This window comes from Lissotriton helveticus, chromosome 12 (assembly GCF_964261635.1).
Source record: "Lissotriton helveticus chromosome 12, aLisHel1.1, whole genome shotgun sequence".
Classification (NCBI taxonomy): Eukaryota; Metazoa; Chordata; class Amphibia; order Caudata; family Salamandridae; genus Lissotriton; species Lissotriton helveticus.
In genome coordinates, this window is record NC_136073.1 from 279,876,842 (window position 1) to 279,900,382 (window position 23,541).

Below are 23,541 nucleotides of genomic sequence, written 5' to 3' on the forward strand. Positions count from 1 at the left end.
ATTCAGTGCTTGTAGATTCATGAGTGGTATTCAGTGCTTGCAGATTTGTGAGTGGTATTCAGTACTTGTAGATTCGTGAGTGGCATTCAGTGCTTGTAGATTCATGAGTGGCATTCAGTGCTTGTAGATTCATGAGTGGTATTCAGTGCTTGTAGATTCATGAGTGGTATTCCGTACTTGTAGATGCATGAGTGGTATTCCGTACTTGTAGATGCATGAGTGGTATTCAGTACTTGTAGATTCGGGGGTGGTATTCAGTACTTGCACATTCGTGAGTGGCATTCAGTACTTGTAGATTCATGAGTGGTATTCAGTACTTGCAGATTCATGAGTGGCATTCAGTGCTTGTAGATTCGTGAGTGGTATTAAGTGCTTGTAGATTCGTGAGTGGCATTCAGTGCTTGTAGATTCATGAGTGGTATTCAGTGCTTGTATATTCATGAGTGGTATTCAGTACTTGTAGATTCATGAGTGGTATTCAGTACTTGTAGATTCATGAGTGGTATTCCGTACTTGTAGATGCATGAGTGGTATTCAGTACTTGCAGATTCAGGAGTGGTATTCAGTACTTGTAGATTCATGAGTGGTATTCAGTGCTTGTAGATTCATGAGTGGTATTCAGTGCTTGTATATTCATGAGTGGTATTCAGTACTTGTAGATTCATGAGTGGTATTCAGTACTTGTAGATTCATGAGTGGTATTCCGTACTTGTAGATGCATGAGTGGTATTCAGTACTTGCAGATTCAGGAGTGGTATTCAGTACTTGTAGATTCATGAGTGGTATTCCGTACTTGTAGATGCAGGAGTGGTATTCATGAGTGGTATTCAGTCCTTGTAGATTAGATTCATGAGTGGTATTCTGTACTTGTAGGTTCGTGAGTGGTATTCATGAGTGGTATTCAGTCCTTGTAGATTCATGAGTGGTATTCAGTACTTGTAGCTGCAGGAGTGGTATTCATGAGTGGTAATTAGTCCTTGTAGATGCATGAGTGGTATTCAGTACTTGTAAATGCATGAGTGGTATTCAGTACTTGCAGATTCAGGAGTGGTATTCAGTACTTGCAGATTCAGGAGTGGTATTCAGTACTTGTAGATTCATGAGTGGTATTCAGTACTTGTAGATTCATGAGTGGTATTCCGTACTTGTAGATTCATGAGTGGTATTCAGTACTTGTAGATTCATGAGTGGTATTCAGTACTTGTAGATTCATTAATGGTATTCAGTACTTGTAGATTCATGAGTGGTATTCCGTACTTGCAGATTCATGAGTGGTATTCAGTACTTGTAGATTCATGAGTGGTATTCAGTACTTGTAGATTCATGAGTGGTATTCAGTACTTGTAGATTCATGAGTGGTATTCAGTACTTGTAGATTCATGAGTGGTATTCTGTACTTGTAGATTCATGAGTGGTATTCTGTACTTGTAGATTCATGAGTGGTATTCAGTACTTGTAGATTCATGAGTGGTATTCAGTACTTGTAGATTCATGAGTGGTATTCAGTACTTGTAGATTCATGAGTGGTATTCAGTACTTGTAGATTCATGAGTGGTATTCAGTACTTGTAGATTCATGAGTGGTATTCTGTACTTGTAGATTCATGAGTGGTATTCAGTACTTATAGATTCTGAGTGGTATTCCTCTCTACGAATCATCCCCGGGTTTTGTGCTAAATGGACAACAAAAAATTAACCCATAATGTAGTGTGACTCGCAACATTACATTCCTTTTGGGAAAAAACAATAAAGAATAAATGATATTGGAGTATAACCACAATGGATGGATGGTTCAATTTGTAAACTTCACCACAGGAGTGCCAAGTGGGGGACGTTTTGGCCTTTCAAGAAAACGCTTCAGTTATTATTTAAGTACCTGCACACGTTGAGCAGGAGGCGATACCCACAGGCGCACCCACTATAAAAATGTTAATAAATATGTTCATGTTAATTTTGTGTGACACCCAAAGGAGTGCGACTGCCACTTTGCTATTTCTTCTCAGCTAAATGAGGGGGGACAGGTCAGAGAATCATTTGTGTGGCATACGTTTTCTAGGCATTAGGAGCCTTAGTCTCGCCGCATTGTTACTGGTGTGTTCTTGTCGTCATCACAAAGTAGTGCAGCGGCTGTGGCACAGGACCACCTTCTAACCTTGAGCCAGGAACCCAGAGCTGTGGCTGGCACACCTGTGCGGCTTATTATTCGCCCAGGCTTCTATTTCTGAGTCCTGGCACTGTGTACCTCGTAACAAAATTGGAAAGCTTGTTTAAAATTCTATTTTATTTGGCAATTACTTTTTTTTAATATGACACTCTTCTCTGTTCGGTTTCGCACATTGTAATATGTCCAACATTTTTCGCCACTGAGAAAGAAAACAGCCGCCCTTAAAAAAGTGATGTAACACCTGGGTGGGGCGTTTGTTCCTCAGGTGGGTGTGACCCAGGGAAGGACAAATATATTTTGCTCACTTTTCGGCCCTCCTGCGCCTAGGATGATTGCGGACTTTGTGCGGGTCTGGCACTTCGCTTCTGATTGTATTTGGACTCGTCCACTCCATGACACCTGTCTAGCTCGACAAGTGAAAAGAAACCATTTAAAACAGCGTGAGAAGGAAGCAAGGGAAGAACTCTTCCCAGAATAATTTCTATCTGGGTGCCATGATGACTATTCGAAGGCGGCAAAGTGCGTTGGCAGCTGTTAGACTTTCTGGGGAGGACTGCGGTAACCAAAACAGCAACCGACGGCCCAGGAAAGGCCCGGCTCCGAGGGCCCAGCTCTGCCCAGCTGCCCTGCAGCTAGCCCTGCAGCTAGCCCAGTTAACCCTGGGCCTGCTCCTTGCAGGGTTTCATTGTTGGAGTACATACTCCGTGCATGAAAATCTGCTTTGGTTCTCCAACCTAAGGGTGAGACACTTTTACTTATTTAATACTTATGTTTCATTTTGCGTTTTTTCAATAATCTTCTCTCTCCTCTGTTTTCTCTTCTCTGTTTTCTCTTTTCTCTTTTCTCTTTTCTTTTCTCTTTTCTCTTCTCTTTATTTCAGTTTTTGATTTTAGAACACTAAAGCAATATATAGTAATCTGACGAGGAAACCCGTTTTACAGATATACAGAGTGCGATTCACAAAGCATACTAAAGTAGTACTACTGATGTGCTTCAAAGTCCAACTCACAGACCTAGGGCTGGAAACCTCTCTGCATCCCCTATCTGCTCGCAGGTATACATGTTGGTAGTCATTTACTACAGCCTTAAAAGTGTCCGAATAGGCTCTTAAGTAAGTCGAACACCACACACTGCCAGCCACGGCAATACACTTATAATGGAGACGGAGGGGAGGGGGGTGTGGGGGTATGGGGGGGGGGGAACCTTGGCATAGCCAATAGGTCTTGCCTATGCAAAAGCTATTGACTTTGCCAATGTGTTGCAATGTTGCGCACTAGTGTGACTGCTGTTCATTATGGCTAAAAGTTCTGGCGTAGAAGAGTCTCGTGGACTGTCTTACAGTTGAATGGCAAAGAGTAGAATGGAGTGACAGAGACTGTTGTGTATTGGAGTGGCATAGTGTGGAGTCGCATAGAGTATCATACACTGGAGTGCCATAGGGTAGTGTGGACTGATGTAGAGTGTTGCAGAGTATAGTGGTGTAGTGTGCAAGGACATTGAAATCAGCCACATTGAATGTAGCATCGTAGAATGCAGTAGTGAAGATTGAAGTTGGATAGAGTTGAGTGGAATGGTGCAGGGGTGTGTGGTCCAGGGTTGAGTTGTGCAGGATGGAGCGCCCAGATTGGAGTGGCGCAGAGTAGAGCAGTGCAGAGGCGTAGAGTAGTGCTGCGTAGTTGAGTAATGCATTGGTGTAGAGTTGAGTGGCATAGAGTGTAGTGGTGTGGAGTGCAGAGTAGATTTGAGTGGCATAGAGTTCAGTGGTGTAGAGTGATGTAGAGCTGAGTATGGTGCCTTAAAGTGAAGTAGCGTAGAGTGGAGTAGTGTTGCATAGAGTTCAGTGGCGGAGAGTGCAGTGTTGCAGAGTAGAGTGCAGTGGCATAGAGTGCATTGGCATAGAATTCAGTGGTTAATAGTAGAGTGGCATAGAGTGCAGTGGTTAAGAGTAGAGTGGCATAGATTGGAGTAGAGAGGCGCAGAGTGCAGTGGCATAGAGAAGTATGTACCTGAGTATAATGAAGTTGCTTACAGTGGAGTGGTGCAGGGTAGAGTGCAGTTGCATAGAGTGTAATGGCATAGAGTAAAATGGTGTAGAGTGCAGTGGAGCAGAGTAGATTAGAGTGGCATACGTTGGATGGATGCAGAGCGCAGGGCATAGAGTTGAGTGCTACAGAATAAAGTGTGTTGCCTTAGAGTGTATTGGCATAAAGTGCAGAGTGGAGTTGTGCAGAGTAGATTGGTGTGGCCTAGACTGGAGTGGTGTAGAGTGCAGTGGCGAGGAGTAGAGTGGCAAATAGTGCATTTCACTAGAGTAGAGTGGTACAGGGTAGAGAAGAGAGATTTAGCGTGCCGTTGCGTAGAGTGGAGTGGTGCCGAGTAGAGTGCAGTGGTGTGAAGTGGTGCAGAGTACAGTTGAGTAGAGTAGAGCAGAAGAGTATGCATGATATGGTAGCACACTCCCATCGCAGACCACACATTTCCAATTGAAATGACCATTGCATTTGCACAGACATACAGTTTTACTAATAAAACTATAAAGTGCACAAAAGAGAATGTGGAAATTGATTCACCTAGTGTAATCAATTTACTATTTTTTTTTGTTTTCAACACACTTCAGAAATAACAATACGTGCTTAATTTGTTTTTCTAATTCTGATATATTCTGAAATATTACACAGTTCATTTAAATGTTGTTGTTTGCAAGCGTCCTCGAAGACAGCGCCTCACATTTGACCTCAGTCTCTAAATACTCAGCAATTTTGACAAGATAAGAACAAGATTTAAAGGCCTGTGTACAGAAAGGGAGTTTGTGGAATAATACAGTAAATACGGTTTAGGCAACAGGAGGGACAAACTGAACCTGGAGAGGCTAAAACAAATGAAGCCGGCAAATAAAAAGCCGAAAAATGTGAGTTACAAAGCCAGTGGTAATCAGCAGGCGGAATGCATTCCTAGGTCAACTTTCTGATAGTCCGCAAGATGTCGTTAGCAAACCAGTCAGCTGTACTGTCTGGTAGGCTGCGACCTAAAATCAGCCCACTGGAACTAATGGTAAATAAATTGTTAGACATATAAAAAAAAATAGTATTAATAAAACAATTTATATCATTATTTATCTATAATGGTATTTATATTTTTAATAATAAGCCTAATTAATATAGAATACATTTTATTTTGAAAAGGTAAAAATCATTTAAATTAAGCACAACTCGTAACGAAATATACTAATTATTAATTAAAAAAAATAATAGGATTGAGTATTTTTTAAAATTGTAAAAAAATTATTTATAAATTTATTTAAATTCATTCTGTAGTCCACATTTAATGTGATGAGATAATGTGCTTCAACTTTTTAGTTAATTATAGGTTAACTATAAATATTTCAAATTAATTACATTTCTATTATATAGCAACGTATTAATATTTTGACAGCATAATACAATTCAAATTTTCCCTATACTTTTCCATAGGTAGAGCTTCACCTTGATGGCGGACATCTCCAAGAGGTGCAAAGTTACTAGTAGTAATGCTACCCTCGTAAATGATGTGGAGGCTACGCCCTCTGATTTGCAGGGAAGGACATATGTTACTCTGTACCAAGGTGTAACCGTCCACTTGAAAAAACAAGCATTGGCATAGCCAATAGGTCTTGCTTTTGGGACCTTGTAAGTATTTAGTTATGCAGCACAATATCCTTGGTGCAATAACATCAACCGTTACATGGCTAAAAACTTATAAGGTTCTAAAAGCAAGACCTATTGGCTATGCCAATGCTTGTTTTCTTATCCCTTAAGTCTATGGACTCTTTGCTGAGGGTGATTTTCTTTGCTAGTTAATTGTGATTTAAGGCAATTTACACATTTAGTGTAGTGATCTCTTACAATAACCAGGTCACATAATTAGTGACAAGGCCATGCTCAATTTCCGCAGGAATTTACGGTGGTGTACATTTGCTGATCTTTTATGCTACCTCTCACTTTCACAATCGTGTTTAATAATGCTGTACCACTCATGAACACTGTGAAAATTCATATTCAGACGTTTTTTTTTTGTTGGGCACAAGAAGAATAAGTAGTGTTCTGTGGCAGAGCATGTACTCCAAGAACCATAGTATGTCTTATTGCATTGCAGACCCAGTATAGCACTTTATACCCCTTGCAGTGCCTCGAAGCACTCTTAATTTGCATTGCGTTCTCCGGACCCCTTTTGGAGTGCATGGTTCAATTGGCATGATGTCGTTTGACGTAGAGGGGAGTGCGGTCTGCAAAGTTCAAAAGTGTGCTTCAAACATGGTGCCAGAAAGGTTGCTGCCAGAAAAGAAAGTGCTTCAGATAAATGGAGGATAAATGTCCTTCCCCACAAGTCTGCTTATTTCACATAGCTCAAAATACAGGAAACGCAAAATGTTGGAAGTTATGCGATTAAATGGCGTAAACGAAATTTCGCCTGGACCTATTTTCAATCTGAGTGTTTTATAAATACCATAAAGATTTCAAAACTTTAGCCCGCCCGTCGCCTCGGTTCTCCACAGCAGCCTCCATCACCGGAAGTCCCGGTTGGCTGTTGCCAATGGAGTGGAAATCTGGGATGCAGGAACTGTTTGAATAAGTAGTGCGCAATCGCCCACAGGGCCGTGGGAACTGAATGCAGGTAACAAGCCCCCCTTCAGCACTTGGTAGTGATGCAATGTACTGCCGTCGGTAAACTGAGCCCGGGTTCAAAAGGACGCCCGTCCCTGACCTCTGCAGTCAGCGACTCTGGAAACCTGAGCGCCGCAGGCTGCTGTTGCTGGACCCGGGCACGATGCTGCCCTGTGCCAGGACGGCTGCTCTGTGTGGCCCACTGAGACAATGGTGAGTTTCACTGGAACCCTGGGATGCAGCGAGGGTAACCTAAGTGTGTATTTTTATTTTTAAGTTAGCAAAACTTCTCATGTACAAAAAGCATTAGCAACGCCAACATGTCTGGCTTGCACTATGAATCCTGACTGGAATATTATTTTTTTAAATGCCTGGTGTGCTGAATAAATAAAACAAAACAAAAATATTTTTTTTTAAACACATCTGTGAGATAAAGAATTTGCTGTGTGAAGATCCAGATTACGTTTGAGCGGTGATTGAAGATAGAAATATATATGCGGAGCTCTTCCATATCCAAGAGATCTTAAGACTGGTGAGTGCTGGCACTCTCTCGTTCAAAGTAAACAAATGCAGTTACTCTGTATCCGTCAGTTTAAAGCACCGCTTGTCAGATATAAAATATTCCATCTTGCATCGCAATACGAGTACTCTAAAGGAGGTGGGATGATACACCAGGTGCGGCTGCTGTTAAAAACAAAGCACAAGCGCGCGCACCTCGCGCAGCAGTTGGGGGGTGAGAGAGGAGGGGGCCTGGACAATTCACTTGCGGGAGCCAGCAGCTGGCGCCGCCATAATAGATAACATATGGCGCCAGCCGCTCGCTCCCGCAAGTAAATCTCCACACGTGCGCGCGTTCCAATTGACGGCAATGGAGCGCGTGCACCCTTTTGGCTGAAACGCCAATGTGACGGCTAAAGGTCTTTTTGCCTATTCAGCGCATGTGTGACCTAAGGACTGGCAAAAAAGTAGAGTTTTATTTCTAGCTGCAGGAGTAAGTATATACATAGCAACCATACGCATGTGTATTTACCTTTGTAAATTAGGATCATAGTCTTTGAGCCAACTTTCACTCCACAACCTCCTTGTTTCCAGTAGAGAGGTGCTCCAGTCCACAAACAGGCAGTAGTCAATGGTAAAGTGTCTAGCTCAGAGATTGTGCAGAACTGCAATGTTAGCCTACATTTCCATCACATAAAATAACACATTTCTGTATGGCCGCTCCAGCACAGGAGTAAGAAAGTTGAGGTATCCTAAAAGCATAGATCAATAATAGAGAGAACAACACAAATGAGTAGGACAGAAGAGAAAAACAAAACAAAAGGAAAGGGAAACAGATATTGAAAAATTGAGGATCTTGGTGGGTGCCACACACCAGTGCCCACAGCCTGCCCCCGCGAGCAATGTGCCCAAGTACTTCTTTCCCTTCCAAAGGAGGAAAACATCACCAAGTCAGTTCTAGGGCACCACGTCCCCAGCTGTGTCTTTTGAAATTAAGTTGTTCTCCTCCCACAACTCCCTGTTCTTCTCCAGGTCTTCCAGAACTGCTGTTCCCCTTTTATAGTTAGTACACTACAAAAGATGTCAAGGTATTTGCTTTGTGCATGCTCTCTAGGACACTATAATATATATACTAATAAACTCTTCCCAGTCTGCCAAAATTACTTTTCTGTGAGGATATTATGATTGTTGTCCCAGAGCTTATCATTGCTGTCAGTGCTATTTACCTTCTAAGCAAGAGACTCATGGATGGATATCTGCAGCTATAACGGGAATTTTCTTCTGTTAAAGGTCCAACAAGGTTGACATGCACTCATGACCATAGATCAAATTAGAGGCCACACTGCTATTTAATATTTAGTAAATCAGTTGATGAAGGTTGCCTCAGAGATTAAAGGCATTAATCTAATTCAGCCAGAGAACAGTCCACTGAATCACAGACCAATTTTTAGTACATGCATGTTTAGCATCTGCCATTCACTATGACCTTCTTTTAACTCTGCATTTTTTCTACTCAAAGGATGTTAGCAGTGAGTGATTAAATACATTTTTTTAAAGCTTTATTTTTCCATTTTACAATAACAACACAGTTGTTGTACTGGTGTGGGCAGCTGGCCCGCATGAACTCAAACACAAGATTTAGTGGAAAACATTGACATAATTGCAGGTGCCAATATTCGTATACATCAGGGGACTTAAACACAGTTATACTATGGGCTTCCGCCTTCCTCCATATTTTACCCACTATCACTTGCATCAGGTTCAAATTGATCACCCTCAAAAATCTCAGTAGTTAAGAGATCCCTGCAGTGTTCTCTCCACATTCTTAGATCTTCATCTAATTTCTCATCCTTTCTACACGCTTTCATGTGAACCTCCTCCGCAAGCGACCACTCACGCACGTCCTTCAACCTATCGTCCACTGAGGGGGAGTGCTTACCCATCCATCGATAATACAAAGTTAAACAAAATGTTTCAATGTACTAGTGGTAACAGGTGATGTACATATTTGTGGCCAAAAAGCACAATTCTGAAGGACTGTGGAATTCTCTACGTGCTTTTCGGCATGTTGCCTTCAACAGGAAGCCACAGGATAGATAAATCAAAGTAATATCTGTATCATAGAATGATACTCCAAATCATTCCTGTGGCTTCCTGATGAGGGCAACATGATGAAACGCCTAAGCTGGGGGTGAATAAGAAGCAATATGAGAAAGATAAACCCGCAATGGGACATCTAATGGAGGGGTCGCAGCCCCTGATTAAGACTATGTTCACAGCTGCAGCACCAGGGGGTGGGGAAAAAGTGACACCCCCGCAGGAAATGTACATAATTCCCCCCCAGTCGAGGCAGAGGACAAACAGGAGAATAACCAGATGGGAGAGGCCAGTTGAAATCACAGGTAGGAGAAAGATCAAGGTGGAAGCTTGGTGAATGGAGCTGGGGGAGGCACTCCCCCTACTGACCATATTGTAGCAGAGATCGTGGATGCGGGTGAGAGTGAGGGCAGTAAAAAGAAGGAAGAATCCACTCTAGCTGAAACCGACAAAGGCAAAATCAAACTTCTATCGGAGCTTGACAAAGTCAGTGAAAGCCTCTTGGGTCCCTTGTCCCCAGACGCAGCATTGGGTGAATACTTCTTCTCCCTAACTGACGACACGGATTCCTCCAGGCAGGAGATCCTTTCATCGAGTAAGGATGATCCCTCAGACTCCAACAGCTCCATGCAGGATTTGCGGCTCATCCAGAAAAAGAAATCTTCAAGAAAAAAAAAACAAGACCAGGAAAAGGAAGAGCAGCAGGTATGAGGGCAGCTGCCAACAATGAAATGGGACTATTCCAATGCCCAATTGTCACTTCAAGAGACAGGAGAAGCGGCTGGACTACCTACAGGAAATCAGGAGCCCTCACTATCCACTATATTCTCCTCATTAAAGCAGATGCAAGAAGATCATATAAACGAGAGTTGTCGGGCTAGGATCTCCTCCAAAAAAGTGCAAGGGGGATTCGTAAAATAAGTAAGGACTGTGGAGAGATCACTGAACAATTAGTGATGGTGACAGGATTGACAGAGGTACTGGAGGCACAAGTAGAGACTCTGAAAGTGGAAAATACATCTCAGGGAGTGGCACTTGCAGATGCTATATCCAAACTTGAGGATCAGGAAAACTGTCCGAGGTGGAACAACTTACGCTTTCTGGGAATACCAGAGGGGGTGGAGGGAAGCAACCAGAGAGAGTATGTGGTGACGTTGCGGAGAAGTGCTTTTCCGGACTTGACCAAATCTGACTGGGACATGGAGGACCAGCGAGCACATAGGTTTCCACTCATGGTAAAAAGGAATGCACAAAGAGTCGGATAAGCCTAGAGCAATGCTGGTTTTCTTTGGCAATTTTCTACTGAGGCAAATAATCTACAATAAGACTCGTCCCAATTCACCGAACACATTTGAAAATATCTATTTTTTCGTCAGTCTGGACTTCGCGCATGCTACAGTGGAACGTAGTTGTCGCCTCCGTAGGCTCATCAACCCATTCCAGCAAATAGGGCCAGAGCCTACCTTCACAATCCGGCCAGACTAAAAACAGTGTTTAGGGGGCATATTCGTAGCTTTATCTCGGAGATTCAAGCCCAGGAATATCTATCTAGTATTAAATCAGGGGCCAGTGTAAGCTAAATATGTGGAATGAGATGGCCAGTCAGGACATGAGGTTAGGTAGAGGTACAACCCAAATGTCTAGCCTGGGTAGGGTGTAAAAGTCATCTATTTTTCTTGTTGTTGTCACAGATCGGGTGGGGGCGGTGCAGTAGGGAATTGAGCACTCGCCATCGCTCAGGCCTGGCCTGATTACTCATGTGTTTGGGTGGGGTGCGGGGGTGGGGTTGGGGGGGGGCATACAGAAGGGTGGAAGGGCAGATGAGGCTGGAAAGTGGGATCTATTGAAGGCAGACGAGTATGGGAAAAATACACCTATTGTCAAACAGTGAAGGAGGGATGGGCACTATAATATTTATATGGTTAGCATAGGGAAAGGAGCAGGGGTACTGAAAATTGCAACAATCAACATATCCTTAATGATTTGAAGAAAAAGCAAAGAACAGCACAAGGGTTCACAAACTGTGAGCCATGGTTCCCTGGGGAGCTGTGAAACTTAGCCAGGGGAGTCGTGCACCAAGCTCTTAAATGCATTTAATGTTTACGGGTCTGTTAGCTTCAGTTAAAGTAATTAGAATTAAAGTCGTGATGTTGATGATTTGTAAGTGACATGCCTAAAGCTGTAAACATAGTGCTTAATTGATGACATGTCGAGGGAGATGAACTCCATATTTCACTGGATCCCCATGTTCCAACACTCCCAAAGTAAGCGAAAGATGCCCGATTAATTTTGTTAGACTCTTTAATAGTTTGATTTTTTTTCCAAATGCATTTTACACCAATGCAAGTCATCAGGAAAGTACAGTTGTCCTGTATATTAAACACACCAAGTATTTTTAAGTTTTGACATTTGTACTCGAATCATGGGTACTTCCAGTACACATTTCTTCCAGTACACACACATTTCCATACAGGCCTGCTCTTTCCTTTAGCACAGGTCAGTAAAACAACATATACAGCATAATGGCAACATTTGGAAGCAAGAAAGGACATTTAAAAAAAAAAAAAAATTGGAGGAATTTATTTTACTTGAATTGATTTGGAAGCAATTTTAGGGAGGAGATAGCAAAAATAAAGTATGTGATTTAAAAAAATTGCGAGTCTGCTGAGACAGGTGTGTTGGCACACATGTCATGGGTAGAAATGGAGGTGCATGCAAATATTCTACAAGTTCAGAAACACTTTGACAATGGGGCCTACATGCATATGGGTGCTATCTAGCACTGAAAGTGAGATAAATAAGTTTGAGAGGGTACTCTAAAAAAGGCATGGAAAAAGAAGTGTAACTAGGAAACTTTTATTAGAAGCGCCGCCTTAGTAATACCAAACACCCTGCGTATTTGATTATATTACCGGTATCAGCTTCATCCCAATAATTTTCAGGGAGAAAAATGCAAGTACTCCCAAGGCCGGGCTTACATCCCCCCCACCCTCCCAAAAAAATAACAGTGGGAAGCCAGGGGCAATGGCCAATGGGTCAAGGGATCCGCGGTTTGTAAAAGTTTGGGAACCACTGACTTAGGGCACTGCTGGCAGACATTATCTGTCTACAAGAGACTCACATCGAGGGACCAAGAAATAGTCTCTTAAAGAATTAATTTTAGGCTTACGTTTATCAAAGGTACCACCCAAGCTACCAGAACTCGGGGGTGGCGATCCTGGCTCAAAATAATAAAGTATAATTTGCCCCGTCTCGTACAGGCTCAATGGAGAGGAGGGTGATCACGAGGTGTAATCTGATGGGGGATAGATCATTCAAACTTTGTTCAATTTATGGATCGGTGTTGGATGATCCAGGGGTATTGAGCTTGTGCACTGACCATTACCCATTCTAATATGTGGGGACTTTAATATTAATCTTCCGAACAACTGGGAGGCGCACCCTATATATGGGGATAGGAAACCCATGGTATTGCAAGCCTTATACAATTTATGTGACACACATGGGCAAGTAGATGTGTGGGCCAAGACTAAACTGTTTGAGAACGGCTAAACATATTTCTTAGCCCCGTATTCAAAGGCTGGATTATTTTCTGGTATGATCGGCTGTACAACAAGGCTGTAGAATTAATAGATTCCCAAGGTGTCTGTCAGACCACAATCCGTTGGTGTTAGAAATAGGAATGACCGGAATTGCACCTAAAACTTCGTCCTGGACCTTTGAGAGAACTCTGATAAGCAATCAGGGGCTATCAAGAATATTTGAGGGCTTGGATACCTGAATTGTTTAATCAAAATCTAGGTACTGCTCGTCTGATAACTGTTTGGGACTGGTTTAAAGCAGCAGTTAGGGGGGAGACAATTCAATTCTCCTTGAAGAAAGGGCAAGATGAGAAACGAAGGGTGAATGAGCTGTATACTAGACTAACCAGGGCAGTGCAAAAGCTTGTTACGGTGGTACAGCAGAGAACAGATCTAAAGGCCATTCAAGAAGAGCTAATACTAGCCAAAGTTTCTATTGGGGAATCTCTGTTAGAGAAATCAGTCAATAAGATAGCAAGTAGTAAAGAGGAGGCTTATGAGCTTAGTGATAAAATAGGACACCAACTCGCAGTTCGTACCCAACAGTAGTATGTCCGCAGTACAGTTATGCATATTAGGGATCCAGTACAGGGGGGTGGTTCAGGGCACGGAGGAGATAAAGGTGGCGTTTCATGGATTTTATCAAAATCTATATCAAGAGGAAATAGCTGGCTCAGAATCCCCAAAACAGGCAATAGAACAGTATCTAAAAACTGCTTTTGGGGAACCATTGTCAAAGGAGGCACAAGAGCAGCTTGAGGAATCTATGACATGCAAGGAGGTGCTTGCAGCGCTCACAAGTCTGACGGGAAGGCTGCCGGCCCGACCTTATACCGGTGGAATTCTTTTTTTGTTTTTTTGAGCAAATCAAAGAGATTATGTTTAGCCTCTTCAGACATACCTTTCAGGGAGAAAACCCGCCAAATCATGGGCTGAGGCAAAAATTGTGGTATTCCCTCCCCCGGAAAAAAAAAACAGTAGAGGAACTAGGTTCTTACTACCCAATCACATTAATGAACTGATGTATGCAAAACCGTTCGCAGCTCAACTGGCCTCCTCAATCGACGGTATGGTGACCCATTGGCAGCATGGATTTATCCCGGGGAGAAGCACTACGGATCATATTCGGAGGCTAATCACACTGGTTGATGTGAGGCGGGTTTCAGAGGACCCTATGGCGGCGATCCTGCTGGATGCGGAAAAAGCCTTCAATATGGTCTCCTGGCACTCTCTTTGGGTGGGCAGTAATGTCTGGCAAGGGGAAAGGCCCTAACTTTATTGGGGATATAAAAGCTGTTTATGATAACCCGGTAGCAAGAGTAGGGATAAACTGAGAACTAACAGAGAGGCTGACTACCACAAGGGAAACATGACATGGATGTCCATGCTCACCGCTACGTTTTGCGCTCTATATAGATCCGTTTTTAATTTAATGTTATCAGAATTTGTTCTAGGGGGAGGTGAGGGAGGATGGGAGTTTGGGGGGGGTTCTAGTTCAGTCAGGATGCTTGTGTTCTGCATTTTGATAGATCTATAAAAACGTCGATTGCTTGTATGATTACATATGTCTGATTCAGCAGATGCCTCAGGTGTTCAAAGCCCTGCGTTGTCTATGCTAATTGATTAATAAAGTTTGTTTAAAATAAAACAAAAAAAAACAGAATTTGAATATAGCACCAATAATTTTACATGACCACAACTATAAGATCCTGTCATATGCCGACGACATGACCAGTTTTCCACACCAGTGGCCAGTGTTCTTCATGGCTCCATGCTCCTGGTGTGGAAAGTTGCGAAAAGTGACTGATGTCAACACGATGGGATGGCACCTATATAGGCACTGTGCACGTCATTTACGGCACAGGCAATGCCATGCAGAGCCAAACGATGCCACCTACCGGGCCGCAGGGGTACGGCTCGCGAAATATTTCAGGATCCAGTCTGAATCCTGAGGATAATTCGAAGGAAAGGAATCTGCGGTTAGATCTCTACCAGATAAGGTTTTACGAATGAGTAATTGTTCTTCAAATCCATTTGTGATGAATTATTACCTTAAATTAAATCATTGATTTATGTGGAGGTATTTTTGTTGTTTATATATATTTATTGTGCTGTTTAAGATCTGAGCAGGAATCTTTATGTAAACCTAAATTTCAAACCACAAACTAGCTTTAAAATGGATTTACACTAAACTTCTAAAAATGTTTCAACAAAATAAATATTGCATGCTCGGGTACTTAATTCCCAAGTACAGGTTCTATATTTATTCTACATATCTTAAACTAAAAGAACTCTGTTTCACTAGGGGGATCATTATAGCAAATATCGAAAGGCATGGAGGACTGAAAAGATCATATTTTAAAAGGGATCATTTGTCTTGTACTATTAAAGTAGGAGTGACCTCGGAGGTCCATGACTTTATAAATGCCTCCTCCCTGTCCTTGTTCCTTTGAACGTCTCCGTAACTTGCATCACTCTTATTGCAAGAAGTACTATATCCAACTTATAGAAACATGTTTTCATCAGTATGGTGTTCTCTAATCTTAATTCTCCCACTTACAGGAGGTGGAACGAGAAATCTCATTCAGAACAGAATGTGGATTGTATTATTCTTATTACAAACAACTTCTGCAAGCTCCATCCTTGAAACAGGGTAAGCCAATTTACTTTACTTTTATTTTCCGAGGTAAATTTCTTAATCATGAGTATGCAAAATAAACACATTTTATAATTTGCATCTTTTCTAAATAGTTGCCTCAGTAAAGGCAAGGTACGGAGTCCATGCTGGAAGTATTTATATTTTACAGTCTATTCTGCCTCAACACAAAGTTAAATCTTTTCATCCAGTATGTACATGAAGACATGAATTTGTTTGTTCGCACAAACCTAGCTTGAGTAATTGAGGTGCATTATTATGTAAATGATTTGCAAAGTTTTAAAAGCGTACCTAGGCCTTCATACGCATAGGTTGCAGAGTGCTGTGTCGAATCCAAATATTTTCTGGGGCAAACTACAAACTATTATAACCAAAGGTGGGAAGAGTTGTATTTATTTGTACACAATGACAATACCATAAAGCTAATGAGGCAAACATGAAATTATTTCAAAGAGTGAATCTCTGGCAATCCCAACCAGAACGAATTACCTTAAGGTTCTTCACAAGCGTAGACATAAACCAGTATGTGACATTTGCTTTTGCTCATGATTGGATGCTCTCTGGTCTATCTCAGTTAGATGCTTCTGATTTAATTTCTTACCTCCCTATTCTAGCTCCTGGAGTGTAGCTTCTTAACCATACATTTTAAAGGAATAAGCTTTGTACAGTGGGTGGTACTTGTGACCAGACGTTTGCTGGGAGTGGTGGAGGGCATGCAGTGTGTTGAATAAAGAAAGAAGATCAGTGTTTCCAGAAGGTGACCATTGATGTTTAGGATAGGGGTGTAGCTGCCAATAGGTCAGCAAATGCAGTGGCACTGGGGCCCAGAGATGCTGGAAGCCCACTTCAGCCAATTAGTAGCCGTTTTCTTTACTAGTTAAGAAAAGACTTGGACTAGTTTCTTTACTTGTATTAGAGCCATTATGTCCCTACTACGCCACTGGTGTCGGGAAGTTGATCAAGGTATAGATAGCTTGGTAGAGGGACTCCAGTGATAGCAGAGTGTCTGGAAGGGGAGGTCACAGAGTCCTAAGGTATGCAGTGTGTTGCTGCATAGAATAGCAGTGGCAGTTCAGCGATTGACCAAGGGTGTTCAGACGATGGTTCAGGGCATGTTCATAGCATGGCTAAGAAAAAGTGTTAAGAGCCTCACTGAGCATTGCTCAAGGTGTTTTGGTGCAGCTTCCAGTTTAAACAGTATGAATAAGGGTGTGGAGCTGGAATTTAAAGGTTACACAAAGGGTGAATTTGAGCGTCCTGGACAGCAGAAGGTGGCTTTCTGCAAGTCCCCTGTACTTTGGTTTCTCAGAAGAGGCCAAACAGCTTTACTTTTCAAGCATAATTCAGGTGGTCTGTCACTTTCATGAAGACTTCTTGCCTGCACACCCCACCACTAGGGTTTAAGAACAGATAGCAGCCAAATCAGGCTGGGGTACCCTGTGCACATTTGTGAGTACGCCCGCAGTCACTGTGTGAAGGTTGCAGCAAGCAGCTACACTCCGAAACGTGCAGTTCTCATAAACTGACGTCTTCCATTGGACTCCCCATACTTTTTCACCTGCCGTTTCTTATGCAAATTTCCCTCAGCTGTTTGTCATTTCATCATGTGATATTCTTGAGAACGGCTTCATATGCTAAGACAGTATAATGTATTGATGAAGTCACCACTCTTTGATTGAACTGTTTTCAAATATTTAGGTTTATTTGAACTCCTGTATGACAACAAAACTGAATCCATGAGGTCCATCAATATACTGGAGCGAATGAATGTTTACCAGGAGGTGTTCCTCGCCATGCTGTACAGGATTCTACCAATTCAGGTACATATTTCTAAACAGGACCTCTCGTCCGCTAGCATAAAATACTATAAATGAAAGTGAGGTCTTTGGTGCTAAATATTATCAACTGCATTCATCTATGTATGCATGGTCCCTGGGGTCAGTTTAGTATCAATTTAGGGGCAATGATCCAAACCATGCTTTTCTAAAGTGTTTTTAATTTTATGATTTTCCTTAAATTTGTTTTCAAGATTTCCTTGTCCCTATTGATTTTTAAGACCATTAGGTTCTATCCACAAGGTGGGAGACCTAGAACCTTTTTGATAAGTTGTTTCCACCATAAGTGCCTTGGTTTCGTTTTTTCTTTGCTTAACTGAAATAAGCTTTTTCTGTAAACACCTTCAAGGTTTATTTTATTTATTTATTTTAAAAGTTTTGTATAGTGCTGGCTAGACTCAGAGGTATTAGAGCGCTTTACATGTGAGAGTAAAAAAAGCAAACATGGCATACAAGTAGTTGAAAAGATAATGAAACGTCGGGTGAAGTATGGAAAACTAACTAGATATACAGGTACAAGATCAATACATTTCAAGTAATTAGGTAGATGTTGTTCATGAAATGGACAAAAATTACTGAACAAATAAAACATAATTTGAGATCAGGTGCGAGTCACAGGTTAGGTCTCCCAATAAATAATTGGGTCAAACAAGGCATACAAAAAGATAAAAGATAATGTGAGCAGCATGCGAAATATGCAGAACAGATCAAATAACACAGGGGCAAGAGCTATACATAACCAGTAGTTGGGTAGGAGATGTTCTGGAAATTGACAAATATTACTGAGCTAATATAACATGGTGAGTTGGAGATCAAGTGCTGGTCACAGTTTAGGATCCCCAATAATAATTGAGGAGGTGGGTTTTGAGGTCTTTTTTGAAGCTGAAATAGGAGGGATTACAGCACAGGTTTTTTGGGAGGGCATTCCAGATAATAGGAGCATTGCCAGAGAAGGAGCGGGACTGTGTGGATTTCTTTTTCAGCAGTGGCGGGATTAGTAGGAGGGTGTTGGTGCTTCTCAGAGGTCGTGTGGTGCCCGCTATGAGGAGTTTCTTTGAGAGATATTGCGGAGTGTTTTGGTGGAGGACTTTGTGAGTAATGCAGGCAGTTTTGTAGGCAGATCTGCCTTCAATAGGGAGACATTTGAGAGATTTTAGAGCCGGGGATATATGATCGAAGCGTTTTCAGTCTGTGATGAGTCTAGCTGCAAGGTTGAGCACAGCTTTGATAGGAGCAAGGTGGATCTTGGGGATTCCGTTAAGGACGGCGTTACCATAATCAATACGAGAAAGAACAAGTGATTGAACTACAAGTTTAAAGTCATCGTGGGTATAAAGGGTTTGATTTTCTTGAGGTGACGGAGAGTTGAGAGGGCTCCTTTAGCAGAGTTTTTGATGTGGGCATTAAGTGTTAAGGTGTTGTCGATGGAAATACCAAGAGATTTGACGGAGTTGGACAGAGTGAGTAAGCAGTTAAGTGTGTTAAGGTCAGATATCCAGGATTTAATGGGGAGAGGGTTCTTTTTAGGGGAGAAGACAATGATTTTGGTGTTATCAGGGTTTAGTTTGAGATGGTTGGAATGGAACCAGGTTTGGATCTTGGTGAGGGTGTTGTTCAGGTGCAGGATGTCACAAAGGTTAGGTTCTTACAAAGCCCTCAAGTATGTCCTTAGTTTCAGTTGGTTGCAAAACCTTTGCCTGACATGTGCCCATTGTCATCTTTGCGTTGGTAAGCCTTTATAGCTGTTTTATTTAGGTAAAGCGAAGAGGCAACCATGTTTTATGGCCTTCCTAAACTTCGAGTTCCACCTGCCAGCTGTCTTAACTGAAAATGATCTTCCTCTAACAAGAGCTGGCTTTGTAAATGGACCCACCAGGCACATAAATGCCTTAGAGTGGCGATTAAGGCTAGGCTGGGAAACTCAGGGCTTGTCTGTCAGAAACAATGGACTATGCTGCTATAAAGCTTTGTTTATCACCTCAGTGCTTTATGCTTTGTTCTTTCCTGTACTGGAATGCAAGATGTTTCTTTATCTGCAGTTGCAAAAAATGGGTTTCTAACACTTTACTTCAGCTGCAACACCATAACTTTTGATATCAAATTAATGCACTTCTGAAGGAATGTCAGAAATTTCAGCCAGGCTTTCTGTGGCGCTTTCAGACTACGCAGTATGAAACAAATTCAGGTATTCATAAAGTCAGTAGGGCATCAGTCATTTCTGGTATTTTTTATTTAACCATTACCTTCTCTTTTGTATTCACATTCTGTGCTTTATTCCGCCATCAAGTGGTTGGATCTGGAGTTGTCGGTTTTTAGGTTTTCTGTTATTTTTTCTCCATTGGTCATTGTCAGCCATTTGGTGCCATGTCTATTCCCTTGTGAAGGCAGAAATACATCCCCAGAAACCCATTTATTTGCATGGTCTCTATGTTCAGATTGTTTTGTCCGTCATTGGATCTGGAAGCACAGCAGAGGGTTCTGAAGCCATTGGAGAACAAAAGAGAAAGCCACATTGAGGGATTACAGACCAAAAAAAAAAAAAAAATCTGAAGGGGATCACAAATTGAACAACTGACTTTGAGGAAATTGAGTTAATATTGGTGAAGACTGAGGTTTCAGGAGGTTTTTCAAAACAAACACATCAAGCATGTAGTTCGGGGAATGATTATCGGGGATAAAAACTTCCCTTTTTAGGTTCTGTGCGAAGTACCACCACAATTTTGCCCAGAGGAAGGTGCCACAAGATTTTAACCTTTGTCTGCCAAAATATTATAGCTCAAAAGGACATGACACTTGTGCAAAGTTCCTGTCCAAGACACTGAAGACAAGGTAGAAGCCGAGGTGAGCACACTGTGCCATGACACAGTCATAGCCGAAAACCTAGCTGAAGGACCTTGGGCTGTTGAGCAGATCCCTGAGAAGATGGAAGTGGCAAAATGTGGGGGCTCAGATGCTGAGACAGTTGTTGAAACAAATAGGGAGAAGCATTGAAGAAGACTTAGAAGGATTGTGACTGTAAGGAGCTCCAGATAATTTTGCAGGGCACAGTGTGCAGAGCTGAAACCCTTGGACTTGAGATCCTCCAAAGCTACAGTGGCACCAGAACCATTGGTGATTCAGTGCAAGCACAAAAACAGACCACCCCATAAGTCAAGTTTAGAAGATACCTTTGGCAGTAAGCCCTCATAACCAGAATCGACTTACTCTGAAAGAGGATCAGGAGTGCAGGGGGGGACAAAGAGCCTTGAGAGAAGAGGAAGGCCTCAATGCTGAGCAAAAATCGTTCGAAAATAAGAAATGTTGACTTGAGGCCAAGATGGGAGCCCTCATGAAAAGGAGAAAGTTTGACTATTCTCTCAAGAGATGTCCAATCCCTCTAAATCTGCAGAGGGAGTAGAGTTAGGAAGAGGAGTACACAGAACTGGGACCTCCTACAGCAGCAAAGCCCCAAGAGGAAATCTTCTACAAGGAGGTGGCTGTAGAAGGTTAGTTTGAGCAGGGCTGTTTCATGACCTAGAATTAATAGAGATGGGAAGACGACCTACATACTGACTCAGCCGAAGAAGGAGTTGACACTTACCCTTACAGACCTTTACCCTCTGATAACAGTGCTGTGTACAATGCCCTGGTTTAGATGGCAACAGACAACTGTGGAGACCAATTGGAGAAGGTTCAGACTGAATTGTGTTTGATCTTGGAGACCCTACTACCATCCAAGAAGGAAAAAATAATTCCTTCCAGTTCTCCCCTGCATGCCTGCCAGGGGTGAGAGGCTTTTAGGGAGCAAGCCTCAGCCAAAGCCATAACTCCCAGGATTGGGAAGAAATTCAGACATTCGTCTCAGGACTGTGACTAGGTCATTGTCACTACAGTGAGCAAAAGATTTGGTGCAGCAACTGCCAAGCCATAGGACTTCAACCGGACAAGGAGAGTAAGAGGATGGAGGTGGTGGAGTGTAAAATGGAGAGGTCAGCTACCATGCAATGGCGCATTGCCAACTCAAGTAAACTGTTGAAAAGATACTTTAATTAAAAGTGGGAAGAAATGGAGGTATTTATGCAGGGTCTCCCATAGCCGTACAAGAAGAGAACAAAGGCAGTGATTTAGGAGGCAGGCAATTTCCAACACTTGCCTAAAATCTGCACTGGATGCGGTTGATAGAGCCATCAGGCAGGGATTTGTTGGAACCATTCTAAGGCACACATCGCAATGAGTGTATATGTTTCAAGAGATGTATGCGAGAGTAGTGAACATGCCTTTCATGGGCGAAAAACTCTTCGGACATGCAGTGGACAAGTGTTTTTAACGGATGTCAAAGGATAGTGAGACAGGAAAGGCGATCAGGGTTTTGCAGTTCAGGGGTCTCTGTCAAAAAGGGCACCACCAAGAACAAGGCTTCCAGCGAAAGGAGAGTCACAACTTCACACCACTAACTAGCTCCCAGAGTACATAGTCACAGTGGCTATGCCCCCACTGTGCCAAGGCAGCACTTTTGAGGTTGAGGGAGAGATACTCCTGTGGGGGTTAGCACCATCAAGCAAGTGACTTGCTAATGGAATCTCCTCTGCACACAAAACCAGTATTGGGCAGAATAATAGGAGCCCTTTAGGAACGGAGGACAACTGGACACCAAACCTAATGCAACATGGTTATTGTATAAAACTAATACGAAGGCCTCCGAACATTAGCCAGAAAACAAGATATGCTGCACCTGCATCAAAAGGTCAAGGACCTACTAAGCAAATGGGCAATAGAGAGGGTCCCTGTGAGAAAATGGGGTTCTGTTGCAGTATCCTCCTCCCCCCCCCCAACCCCTCCACACACACACATTTTGCCTGACTTTTGAACAACTCTGATTGCTGAGTACTGGGTCCCTGCTGTCTAGGTTTCCAGCACCAGTGTTCTATCCCTAAAACAAATCCACAATTAGTACTCCTACCCTGTAAGCCCCTAGCACGTGGTACCCTGGATACCTGGGGCCTGAAAGCTGAAGAGGGTCCCCTGGGACCTCTTCACTAGGCCCATGTCACTGTCCTTGCAGCTTGCATGCCCCTTTGAGGTAAACATATTTAAAGTCAACATGGCACCCTGCCTAAGTGCCATGCCACTAAGCACTTCCTGAAGGTATAGGTGAGTTACCCCTCTAGAAGATCTTGCAGTCCTAAGGCAGGGTGCACTATACCACAGATGAGGGCATATCCACATGAGTAGATATGTCCCTACAATACTTGTCTATTCTTAAATATTGGAAGTGCCAGGGAAGCCATAAGGAGTACATGGGCTGGAAATTTGACAACCCGAGTTTCCTAGCACCAAGGTGTCTTCTCTGAAACCAGTAGTAAACAACTCCTTGCAATAAATCCACACTGATGCCAGTGTGAGATTTCTTAAACCATGTACTCAGTAGGCACCTCAGAGGTGCCCCCTGAAAACCTACCAACCTAGTGTGGTCACTGGCTTTAGGCAGCCTGCCACACCCGGACGACATGTTGCTGAACCCAGACAAGAAACAATAATTTAAATACAGCCTTAGCTGGAGTTTTTTTTTTTTAGAGTAAAGACCGGAGTAGCACACAACTTACTAGAAATGAAAGCTGAAGATCAGCAACTCTAACAGCACTATAATTGGGATCCTTCTCTATTTGTTAACTATATCCTTATCAGTAGCCATTTTTACTGTGCTCACCCTCAGCTGCATGTCTTTTACGTTTGGTTGTCAAACCTATCTGTAGGATCTTCGCACCCGTGTTCATCAATTAAACGTTGAGGATATCAACTGTATGCCGGGTCGGGTCAGTGTGGCAGAAGAGTCTTATGGTTCTGAAGGAAAAGTGCAACCTGTTTGTGAGATTAATACAAACAAAATTAAGTTAAATATAACTGTGTTACTTCACTATGAAGAAATGCAATGATAAGGAAAATCAGTTAATAACAAATTATATATATATAGATTGCTTGCAGTTAATGAAAATGCACATATATAAAAAAATGTATCAGTAAAAACGATATGCAGCCTAAAAATAAATGGGTTTGGCTTTTAAAAGTCAGAAGGTGAATAATCATTATAATAA

At 42.4% G+C, this 23,541-nt stretch overlaps 1 protein-coding gene across 4 annotated transcripts in view; it reads left to right on the forward strand.

Annotated features, from left to right (window-relative positions):
• The window catches only part of DPY19L3 (dpy-19 like C-mannosyltransferase 3), a 517,935-nt gene that overhangs the window by 195,849 nt on the left and 298,545 nt on the right, over nt 1–23,541 (forward strand). For 3 of the 4 annotated variants that reach the window (XM_078671604.1, XM_078671603.1, XM_078671605.1), the window contains 2 exons: nt 15,542–15,632; nt 17,334–17,455. In XM_078671604.1, the coding sequence (XP_078527730.1) occupies nt 15,542–15,632; nt 17,334–17,455 (213 nt within the window). Of the gene's footprint in view, nt 1–2,568; nt 2,904–15,541; nt 15,633–17,333; nt 17,456–23,541 lie in introns of those variants that run through there. The other variant, XM_078671602.1, reaches the window with a different exon arrangement.